At 44.7% G+C, this 12,080-nt stretch overlaps 1 protein-coding gene across 2 annotated transcripts in view; it reads left to right on the forward strand.

Moving 5' to 3' along the window:
- Positions 1-12,080, forward strand: part of MERTK (MER proto-oncogene, tyrosine kinase) — a 91,428-nt gene that overhangs the window by 51,105 nt on the left and 28,243 nt on the right. For both annotated transcript variants that reach the window (XM_053664564.1, XM_053664565.1), the window contains exons 7-8: positions 753-936; positions 8,274-8,425. In XM_053664564.1, the coding sequence (XP_053520539.1) occupies positions 753-936; positions 8,274-8,425 (336 nt within the window). The remainder of the gene's footprint in view (positions 1-752; positions 937-8,273; positions 8,426-12,080) is intronic.

Here is a 12,080-nt window from a genome sequence, read left to right on the forward strand (position 1 = left end):
GAGGGCACCTGGAGAGGGCGGTGGGCAGGCGGCAGGGTTTATGGAGGGAAGAGCGAAGAGAAGGGACTCAGAGAGAGAACTGATGTTTTAAAGTGATTTGGAGGAAAGTTTGTTGGGTGGGGTGTAAATGGCCCTTTCCTATGTCTCCCCACCAAAAAATGTCATAAAACCCACCTTACTTTGCTTTTGGAGAAAATGTATACTGGGGTGGAGTGGGGGAAAGAGTAATAAACACACTCAAATCCTCCTCGAGGAAGAGCAGAGGGTCCTCAGGACATGCGACGAGAAGAAATACAGACTGAAACAAAACCCAGTGTCTCGTCTCCTAAAGTGGGTTTGGAACAGGTCCCCTTTAAAGGTCTGGACAGTACCTCAGAGGCTGCATCGCCACATGTCTGCATATTCTGTGAAGCAGCTGGAAGAAATCAAGACTTGAGGTGCTTCTGAGAAAGGAAGGGCTATTTCATGACATGTATTATAATAATCGTAACATAATGGCAATTATTTACTTTGTTGCCTGCCACACTGGGAACATTTATTTTAGGTCCTTCCTCGGCTCCTCCATTGTTGCTCCAGCAGCATGAGTAACAGTCAGTAATGCTGGTGGGGACATGGGTGCGTGGCCCGGAAGGAAGCAGGTACTTCCTCTCTGTGGGCAGGAAGGGCCGCGTGCTCAGGATGCCTGAGAGCCCCACGTCTGACATTCCCGCTGCCTTACTAATGCCGGGTCCACCTCTTCACTCTTCACGTAGGTCAAGGAAGTCGATCCTCTGAGTAATGGCTCCATCATGATTTTTAACACCTCTGCTTCTCCACCTCTGTATCAAATTGAGCAGCTGGGAGCTCTGGCTAATTACAGCATTGGCGTGTCCTGCAGGAATGAGATCGGCTGGTCTGCGTGGAGCCCTTGGATCCTGGCCAGCACGACCGAAGGAGGTAATTCCTGGCGTTCAGTATATTGCTTCTAATGGCATGGGGTTTAACAAGTCCCTCCCAGCGGCCTGATTTAGAGTTTAAACTTTGCTTTGTTTGGTCTTTGTTTCCGGAGGAAATTTTTATTGTGGTGGCCAGTGAAAATGGGAAAGAAACTTAAAAGCTACATATAGGTATTATTTTTGGTATAAGAAGATATTAATAGCAGCACACTCTTTATAGCATATATTATATTAATTAAAATATAACAACAAAAAATGTTATTACTCATACCATCAAACTCAAGAAAACGAATGAATTTGAAGGTGGCTAACATTCATCAAATGCTGAGTGCCAGGGGCCGTGTTAGGTGCTTTACGACATCATTAGATCCTCACAGCAGTCCTGAACAGTAGGTGCTGTTATCTCTGTATTTTCTTGCTCACGGCAAATTTCATTTACATCTTTAAACTTGAAAGGATGTTCTGTGTGCTGTTTTTGAGGTCTGAGATTTTTTCCTTGTCTATCAATAGTGGAGTAAATACTGCAGTTCTGTTGCCTTTGAGCTGCACAGTCTTCCTTCTTCCCAGTTAGAGTTCTAGGGCACGAAGCACCTCTCCCGTGCCCTTAACTCCAGCCCTGCACCGTCAGTGAGCAGGTCGCCATACAGGCTGGGTGGCAGCTCCGGATCAGAGGCCGTTCAGGCTTAGTGCTTGCAGAAAGGGAACGCTAGTGCCCAAATGGTACATTACCCCCTTTTCTCAAATGAGAAAGGAAAACCTTTGAGAACAATTTTTATACGCTGAGTCCCATTTTCAGTGAGTCCAAGATACTTTCTGATTTCTTCTTTGCCCATTAGTTATTCAGGTATGTATTTTCGTTTTCAAATATTTGGGGGTTTTCTGGAGATCTGTAACAGGGGGGTGGGAGGAGAAGAGGGTACAGAGAATAAGTAGCATAGACTGTGGGAACAGCCTCCTTTGTAGGTAACTGTCTCCTTTTCTTTTGCTGCTTTTAGGATTTTCTCTTTGTCTTTAATCTTGGGTAACTTAATAATGATGTGTCTTGGTGTGTTCCTCTTTGAGTCCAACTTCTTTGGGACTCTCTAAGCTTCCTGGACTTCCTGGAAGTCTATTTCCTTTGCCAGATTGGGGAAGTTCTCCTTCATTATTTTTTCAAATAAGTTTTCAATTTTTTGCTGTTGTTCTTCTCCTTCTGGTACCCCTATAATGTGGGTATTGGAACATTTCAGGTTGTCCAGAGGTTTGTAAGAGTCTCTTCATTTTTAAAAATTCTTATTTCTTCATTCTGATCTGGTTGGATGTTTATTTTTTCCTTTTGTTCCAAATCATCGCTTTGACTCCTGGTTCCCTTCCTGTCACTGTTGGTTCCCTGAATATTGTGCTTTATTTCATTTTGGGTATCTTTGATTTGCTCTGTCATTTTTCAACCAAGCTCAATCAGTTCTGTGACCATTCTGATTACCAGGGCTTTACATTCTTCATCAGATAGGTTGGCAATCTCCTCATCACTTAGTTCTGAGGTTTTGCTCTGTTCTTTCCTTTGGGCCATATTTCTTTATTTTGGCCCAGCCGATAAGTTGTAAGGGGGCGGGGCCTTAGGCATTCACCAGGCAGGGCAACCCTCCTTGCTGCGCTGCCTGTGTGGGAGGGGCCAGAGAGGGAACAGTGCAGCTGGCCTGCTGGGCTCTAGGGCACTTTTCACAAACTCTCATGTCAGACTGGGAGAAACTCCCACTGCAGCAACCCCAGCCTTAGCCCACAGTCGGCTCTGAGTCTCAGTTCCCCCCTTAAGTCACCCCTGCCCACGCGGCCCTCAGAGCTCGGCAGCGGCCTTGCCCCTCAGTGGCCTCACCTGAGTTTTTCCCAGTTGGCCCGAATCATGGACCTTACGGTCTGGTTGTTCTGGTTGATTTTTTCTTTAATTCCTTGGGTGTCGGAGTTCCATACAGTTTGATTTTCTGGCACTTTTGGTTGTTTATTGATTTTAGATTATTCGTTATCCTCCTTTTGGTTGTGCGAGGAAGCGAAGGGTTTCTACCTACACCTCCATCTTGGCGGGAACTCCAATCAGTAGTTTTTAGGGTGACTTATATAATTAGAAAAAACATGTATGCCCATGAAGTTCCCATTTCTAACTTTACTCATGTGTTGATATAGATCCACGTTTTCATGCAGCATCACTCTCTTTCCTCAAGGCCTTCATCATTTCTTCCACCATAGCGCTGGTGAGGTTGAGCTTCTGTACGTCTGAGAAAAATCTTTATTTTACCTTTGATATATTTCTTTTGCCTTTGTTTTTGAAAGATATTTTTACTAGATATAGGATCCTAGGTTTTTCTTTTTTACCTTTCAGTACTTTAAAAATGTTGCATCACTGTCTTCTTGCTTGAATTATTTCTATTAAGAAATCTATAGTGGTTTTTATTTGTCCCTCCGTATGCAGTGTATCTGCATGTCTTTGTCTCTGGTTCTCCCTCTGTTATTGACTTGGAGCAATTTGTGATGTACTTCGGTGTAATTTTTTTAATCCTCACCCAGTGATATGTATATTGGTTTTAGAGAGGGAGAAGGGAGGGCGTAGGAGAGAAATAGAAACATCGATGTGAGAAACATCACTGGTTGCCTCTCCCATGCACCCTAACCGGGGGCTAAACCCGCAACCTAGGCATGTGCCCTGACCAGGAATCAAACCCACGACTTTTCAGTTTACAGGATGATGCTCCAACCAACTCAGCCACACCAGCGGGTGTAATTTTTTTTATAGTACTTACACTTGTGGGTCATTGAATTTCTTGGATCTTTGTGTTTATGGTTTGCATCCAATTTATAAACATTTTAGCAGTTGCTTTTTCAAATATGACTTCTGTTCCCACCCCTCTCCTTCTAAAAGGACTCCAATTACATACATGCAAGGTATGTCCAGAAAGTACCCAGCCGTGTACTATGGAAAATAGAGACATTTATTGAAGAAGATACAAGAAACATTATACACAGGACAATGACACCTCAGTCCCCTTCAAAGTAGACACCGTGGGACCTCACACAGTTCTCCCAATCACCATCATCTGCCCCACCATATTTTCCTGAATCTCATCAATGGTCTGAAATCTCTCCCCTTGCAAAGGTGATTTTAGTTTTTGGAAAAGCCAGAAGTCAGAGGCCACCAATTCTGGGCTATAGGAAGACTGAGTCACATGGGTGATTTTGATGTTTTGCCAAAAAGGTCTGCATGAGACCTGATGCAGGAGCAGGTGCATTGTTATGATGAAACTGTCAATCACCAGTTGCCCAGAGCTGCAGGCTTCTGAATGATCCAAATAGTTTCTGGAGAGGAATGTTCAAGCTTAACGCAAAATTTGATGAATATTTCTTGCTCTACTCGCTCAGTCATTTTGAATGTGACAGCCACACAGTACACATGCTCACTCAACGCATCTACCACCCCACTAACTAGTCCAGTGATGTCGTCATTGTTCACCATGTGCATTCCAGTCCACTCTCCTTGGCTGCCAGGTTACAATAATGTCATGTATTAACAGTGGCTGGACTTTATCCGGACAGACCTCGAATTTGATCACTTGAAGTTGCCTCATAACTCACTGATACTCAGTTTTTTCCTCTGCTTTTCTTTGTTTTACTTTGGATAGTTTCTATGATGTTTCCAAATTTATTGGACTTGTGTGGTGTCTAATCTGCCATTAATTCTACCTACTATGTATTTCGTCTCTCACATTGTAATTTTTGTATCTTTCATGTTTGTACTTAACTCTTGGATCATGTGGAATGCAGTTGTAATAACTATTTTAATGTCCTTGCTAATTCTAACGTGTTATTTCTGGGACCGTTTTTGATTGATTCATTTTATATTCATGTTATGTAGAGGACTTTGCGATTTCTTTGTGTAGCTGGTAATCTTTGATTGGATTCCTGACATTGTGAGTTTAACCTTGTGGGATACTAGGTATTTTTATATTCCTGTAAGTATTGAGCTGTTTGTGGGGACATGGTTAAACTTTCAGAAGAAGTTTGGTCCTTTTAAATCTTGCTTTTCAGATTTGTGAGGCAGGATAAGAACAGTGCTCACTCTGGCGAGTCCATTGTTACTCGCTAGTGAGAGCAGACCATTGTGTGTGCTCTGTCTGGTGCTCCTTGAATCGTCAGATTTTCCCGTCTGATAGCAGAAAACAGACACTACTCGTAGCCCTGAGTGAGGCCCAGGCGCTGTTATCTTTCATTCTTTCACGTGTTGCTTTCCTGTCTCCCTCCAGAGTCATCCTAGTGGCTCCGTAGCCTTCTCCCAGGTGTTTGTCTTTCTTGGTTCACTCCCTCGTTTTCATGAAGCACATTGTCAAGTGCTCCAGGGAAAGTATGTGTAAAATATAAAAACTGTGGGCCCTGGATGGTGCAGCTCAGTGGATTGAGCGCGGACCTGTGAACCAAAGGATCGCAGTTTGATTCCCAGTCAGGGCACATGCCTGGGTTGCAGGCCAGTTCCCAGCAGGGCACACATGAGAGGCAACCATACATTGATACTTCTCTCCCTCTCTCCTTCCCTCCCCCTCTAAAGATAAATAAATAAAATCTTTTTTAAAAAGTTTTTAAAAATATATAAAAACTGTGGGAACTTGCATGGCTTTATGTCATACTGGAGTGATGGTTTTTCCCAATACAGAATTTTATGTTGGAAATTATTTTCTCTCAAAATTTTAAAAGTATTTCTGCATTGTTTTTGATCTTCAAGAGTTACTGTGGAGAATTCCAATATGTTTTCTACATGAACTGTTTAATTTATTTTTTAAAATACTTTTTCTCTAATCGTGGGGCTGTGATAGGCCGAGATGTGGAATCCATTTGTCCCTTTTGACCTAGAAAGGCAAATGTTTTGGTTTCGAGACTTTTTCTGAAACATTTTTTTCTTTGAGAATATTCTGTTTTTCTGTCCAGAAATTGTGTTAGACAGTTGTCGGACTTCTTTGTTACCTTCCTCAATTTTCTTTTCTCGAGTTGACCTCTTAAATTTTTATTCCACTGTTTTGGAGGTTTGCTAGATCCCTTTTCTAATCCTTCTGTTAAATATTTTATTTATCATATTGCTAATTTCTAGAGTTTTCTATTTTGTTGACAATTTTTTTTTTTTTTTTAGTTCTCACGTATGAGAACCTTTACCTATCTTTGGGCATATAATCATCAGGTATTTGTTGCTTTAGTTTTCTCTAATTCCGTATATTGGCTTTGTCTCCTCTGATCCCTCTGCCCTGTGTGTCCTTTGGTCCTGGCTTCCTTGACCTCTGCTGATCATCCACTGTCCACTCCCACTGAAAAGTACAGAACCAGCAATTTGATTGGATGCTCAGAGACTGTGGGTGGGATTTGCAGACTTCACTGTCAGGTGATTGGGCAGGTTAAGGCAGTGACCGTAAGTGTTTGGGTTAGGATCTCCCCAAGTGCCAATATTGGTTTTCTTTCCCCTGGGACCTCTCACTTTCTCTAGGAAAGAAGTCTCCTGTTCACTGCCTCATGAATAGCAGCCAGGTGAGGAGGACAGGTAAGGTGGAGTCCTCCTCATTCAGGGCACAGACTTTTACTTATTTCCCCACTTGCCAGTCTAGCCCTTCTCGTGCCTCCATTTTGTTGGTACTCTTGAGTCCGTAGGCGTTTCGGTTCATATGATAAGATATCCTGCCTCCTGTGGGAATTTGAGGGAGATCCTGCCAGGTATATGACAATAGGTTATAGGTTAGAGGAGTCTCAAGGATTAACAACCTCTGGATCAGACTTTCAGTCTTCCAGTTTGAGTACCTGGGCCCACAGCTTCTGAGTCTCTCCTGGTGCTTTTGGGAGAATTGGCTTACTGAGTTAATTACACCTTCTTTGTTTCTTTTTTCAGCTTTCAATTATATGTTGAAATTTCTCTTCCACTCTTGACTCCTCTTAACCTTATGAGTTTATACCGTTTTAAATTCCTTACTATCATCATAGAGGGGTCTCAGGAGGGAGCAGATGTAAGGACATGTTGAGTTGGCCACGTTTATCTGTAAATTCTACAGCAGATTTGGAAGTGAGTCGTTTCACAGACGCAGCTTCAGCTGTACGACATGTCCTATGCTGAAATTCCTTCCCAGGCTGCTCCTGGGACCAGCAGAGACGAAGAAGGGTAGGGTTCTCTCCTCTCTTCCTGTCAGGCGCGTCAGAAATATACAGCTACAGGCAACAGTTTGGTATATATTATTCCAATTGTCTTTATTCTTTTGTACATATAAAACACTTTAAATTTCTAAAATGGGTCATTGTTATACTTCTTAGCAGTTTGAGCTTTACCTCCATTAGATATTTTTTTCCTATCGATACACGTGGTCTACTTTTTTTTTCTTTACAGGCCAAATTGTAAGTTTCCCATTGAAAAAATGTATCAAAATTCATTCATTGTATCACTATTATTGACTGACTACATTTATTCCTTTTTGTCAGTGTTTTGTTACAATGAATATAATGCTACCCACAAGAGAATTTTTATAGATAAAATTTCTGGGAATAAAATACTTGTTAAAAGAACACATTATTTTCTATTTTGATAAATATAGTCAAGGTTCCTCCCTCCCAAAAAGAAGGTAGTAATGACCTTGACCTGTTTCCTAATACATGTGTACGTACATACTTTCCAAAGTGCTTTAACTTTTATTATCCTTGTGAGAGATGCTGTCTTGATGTAAAGTAGGTGTGTGCCTTAGCAGAATCTGCTATAACCAGGAGAGTGAAAACCAGGCTAAATGCTGTGGTTTGACCCCTAGCCTAGTAATTAACATTCCAGCCTCAGATCTATGATAATGAGACGCCTCGCACCCAGACAGTAATTTCCTGACTGACTGGTTCTCTTCATTCCGTCGGTCCCCGGCCTCTGGTGGTTGAAGTGGCGGTTTCCTTCTGAGGTGTTGTGCGGAGTTCCCTGCCACGTGCATCTCACACAACACAGACTTCATATCCACTCGGTCTGGCTGACCTCCTGCCCCTCAGGTTTCTGATGGAGGACCCTGTTCAAGTGTGTCTGCTTTGCTTCCCCCGGGGACTCCAGGTGCCCCCCCCCATACTCCCCACACACACTGCCTTCCCTGTCTTCCGCTTCCTTGATCGTTTAGTTTGGAAAGGGCCGACTTTTCAGAACTCATGTGCTACCTTGATGGTCCTTAGCTGAAAAGAGGGTGAAAATGTGTGTTTGTCTCAGTCTCATTCGAGTGCTTTCCTGGAACGTGTGAAAACCAAACATTCAGAAACCAAGAAGCAACTGAGTCTCTGTGTGCTTTTTCTTTGCGGTTCCTCATCCTTCTTTCCTTTTCCTTTTAGCCCCAGAGGTGGCACCTTTGAATGTCACTGTGTTTCTGAATGAATCGGGTAACAAGCTGGACATCAGGTGGATCAAGCCTCCAATTCAGCGGCAGGACGGGGACCTGGTGGGCTACCGGGTGTCCCACGTGTGGCAGAGTGCCGATGCTTCCGTAAGTCTGAGCGCCGACAGAGCGTGTCTGTCTCCTCTGATTCTCTGGCTTAATTCTGGTTTAGAAGCTTTCGTTTTGTTGTGAGAATGCCAGGTGTTACTGAGATAGGCAAGGCAACTTTCAGTGGGGTGTGAAGAACATCATAAAAGAGGTGACTGAATAGTTCATAAAATGTCAAGGAATCTTTGGTGCTTTCCTCATTACTCATTTAAGCATTCATTTATTTATTCAGTATATATATGTAGAACTCCTCTTTGTTATCACCTGATTCTTGCCTTCGGGGAGCTTGGGCTCTCGTAGGTAGACCTGTGAACTACCCACATAAACAAAGCAGGTGGTTCAGAAGCTCCAGGGCTTAGCAGGCCAGCAATTCATAACCTCTTGGAATTGCAGGGGACACTTTTCTTAGGAAGACTGTCAGGGAAGAACCCAGCCACCTAGAGAATAGGTAATCAGACTCTGAAGAAGGGAGTTCAGCAAACAACGTGCCACCTTGACGCATCTCCATAGCAGCTGAAATTAGACACAAGTCTGAACCCACCAGAGCAAACTGTTTCTCACCCACAGCACAGCAGACAGCAGGAGCAGACAGCCTGGTGCGCGGGTTCCCTGCCCCCAAGCTCCTTGGAGCTGTGCGATGGGCCCGGTTACTGAGGGTTCTTGGCTGGCAGGTTAGCACCCTGTGCAGCGAGAACAGACAGACAGCCCATGCACTGTGCAGTGGTGCAGTGGTCTTACCACTGCCACCATGACCGACTTCACTGCCTCTGTGACCAGGCCCAGTATGCCTCAGGGGCAGGGGTGGTTAGGCCTTGCAGTCTGGCCCACTCAGCAAGGATGTGCAAGGGCGCTCGGGCCGTGCGGATGCCTCTCCAGCAAAGGTGGTGCTTGGTCTGGGCTTGGAGTAATCTGGACAAGTGCTGATGGAGGAGTTCCAGATAGAGAAAGATAATGAGACACCAGGCACAATGTGACAGCTTTCGGGGACCGTGACTCACTCAAGGCCCTGGAACACGAATGCTTATAGGGGCGTGTAGGGGCGAGGTGTGAGGGGGAGCTGGACCGGAGAGTCATGGCCATGTCTGCAGGGCCCTGGGAGTCAGCTGAGGTGTCAGACAGTTTGATAGATGGCAAGGGAGCCGATGGGCACCTGGAATTTGGGAGTCCAATTAGAGAGCCGTGTATTACGGGGATGCGACTATTACCCTTCCATAAATGGGAAAGTTGCGTTTGTTTAAAGCAGCCTTCAGTCTTCCTTCTTTCCACCAGAGCACACTGCCCACTGGAGGTCACTCAGAAGCTTGCTCCTGCTGCTCACTGACAATGTAGGGACAACCCTGCCCCCCCACCTGCAGTGTGACTAGGGGAGGGGCACACTAGCTGGGAAAGGAGTGCGGGGGTCCTGAGGGCACCCTCATCCCTTAAGGCAATTTCTTCTCTTAAGCTCCAGATATAAATATTAATCTCATCTAAAAAATACCTTTCATAGCAACATCTAGGTGAGTGTTTGACCACATATCTGAGTACCATTGATACATTAAATAAACCATGGACATAGTCAATGAGTGTTGACCGAATAGTAATCTGTGCTGGAGCTGGGGGTACCTTGATGTGTCAGAATGTCAGGCACCCCCTGTTTTATCAATAGAGGTGGCAAATCCTCTGTAGTGCAGTAAGGACTGTGTGGTGTCAGTGCTGGTTTCGTTGCACAGTAGCAACAAAAAGCAGAAGGGCCTACGTGTGAGATTGTGACTGCCTCCCTAAGTGCCAGCCAGTGCCCTTCCAGGAGAGACATTTTTAGGGCAGACTCTTGTCGAGCCAGACGGACACCCTGACTTGATTGCTGTGAGGTGTGACGATCACGGCTATGGTGGGAGCCCTTGCCCGAGGACAGGAGTGGGGGACGCAGCCGAGCAATGAGGCCTGGGTGGAGAGGCTGGGCAGGTCCCGGACAGGCCCCTTCTCACCTGGGAGAGGAGGAGGGTTGAGGAGATGCTGACTTCTCTGCGATGGGGTAGATGAAAGTAACACAGCTTCTTGGCAGGACAAAGAACGGGGGAACAGCCACACCCACAGATGACGTCCAAGCTTGTTATAGTCATTTCCAAGCTCACGTCATTCAACTTTTACCAAAACTGCTGTTTTTCAATAGGACAGCTGAAAGTCATTCTTTGCCTTTTGTTGCCTCAGTTTACCTACCAGGAAGCAGGTGATGGAGATAGAGGAGACAGAGAGGGCTGAGAGGGCGGAAGAGGGCTTCGAAGTCCATGATTTCTCTGGTCTCATAGTAAAGGATCATAGTCAAACCGTGAGCTAGAGAGTTGCAGCTCTGAAAGAAGGAGCCTCACCTCTCCCACACTCTCGCCCCAGGGCTTTGTGTGGGTGACTGTGGGTTAGCGGCATGTGCACTGTGGCTGGGTCGGGGGAATCGAATCGTAGAGGGCAGCTCCTTGTCACAATGCTAGATTCTTAGGATAGTACAGGAAGGACAATTACTGTGTTTCAATTCAATGGGAATTTTTTCCCTCTGGTTGGCAGAAGGCAGTGATTACCGGCAGACAGTGAAGGTCCTTTGTCCTCTTCCTCTGGCACAGGTGGCAGCTCCTTCTTTAGAGGGAGACGAGCTGAAGGGCAGGAGAGATGATGCAGCAGGAACAGTGCTGCCACAGTTAGGGCTGTGACCTTTCCAGTCATTGCCTCCTCGGAGATGCTGGGTCATCCCAGTGAGAAGGTCACATGCACTGAAATCATACTACACTTTGTGCATTGTGATCGTTTGTGAGAACAGAAGAGTTAGTGGCCTCACTCTACTTGGACAAATCCTGTGATGCCACTGAGCTTCCCATTCATGAGCTGCAATGGGAGGCAAATAAAAACATGAGAACAGCCAACCTGGGGAGGAGCCTGAAACCCAAAGTGCCATTGAAACGACCTCTGCCCCTTCACCTCTGTTTCTTAAACACGCTTCATTTCCGAGGGGCAAGAGTTGGGCACACCTTCATCTCTCAAAGTTGTCCTTTCATTTCCATTTTTAGAGAACAGTTACCAAATCCACATCTACCATCTTTATGAAGGCACTGAAACTGGATATTTTTCAAAAGGATTCCCAGGCACGGCTCTAAGAAGGGTAGTTTTTGTATGCACTTTTGGAGCTTTGCTGGGATGGCCTTTGGGTGGATTGTTGCACTTATGTTGAGAACTTGGCCTTCAAAGTTTATACCTTTGTTATCACAACTATTGTGTCACTTCCAGACCAAGAAACTTCTGATATTTACCATGCAGGCATCATTTATCCTTTTTTTGTTCTATTTTTCTTATGTCCTTTGCTTTTTCAGTAAAAGTCCAAAGTCAGGAGCAAGCGTGGTCTTTTCTCCTTGAAACCGGAGCATGTCTTGCCTACCTTTGCCCTGTCTGAATGTAAGACCTTGAACTTTCTCTGCAGGCATTTACGGCACTGTGGACCCCACACGTGCACCTGGCAGACCTTTCACCCAGGGGGAGAATTTTTCTCTGAATGGGACAATTCTTTTTTTTTCTTTAAGTAATTTTTAATTTTTTAGTTACAGTTGACAGAGTATTATATTAGTTTCATGTGTACAAGCCAGTGATTAGACATTTATATAACTTACTAAATAATCACTCTGATAAATCCAGA

This window comes from Artibeus jamaicensis, unplaced genomic scaffold (assembly GCF_021234435.1).
Source record: "Artibeus jamaicensis isolate MK-2021 breed Jamaican fruit bat unplaced genomic scaffold, CSHL_Jam_final contig_384, whole genome shotgun sequence".
Taxonomy (NCBI): domain Eukaryota; kingdom Metazoa; phylum Chordata; class Mammalia; order Chiroptera; family Phyllostomidae; genus Artibeus; species Artibeus jamaicensis.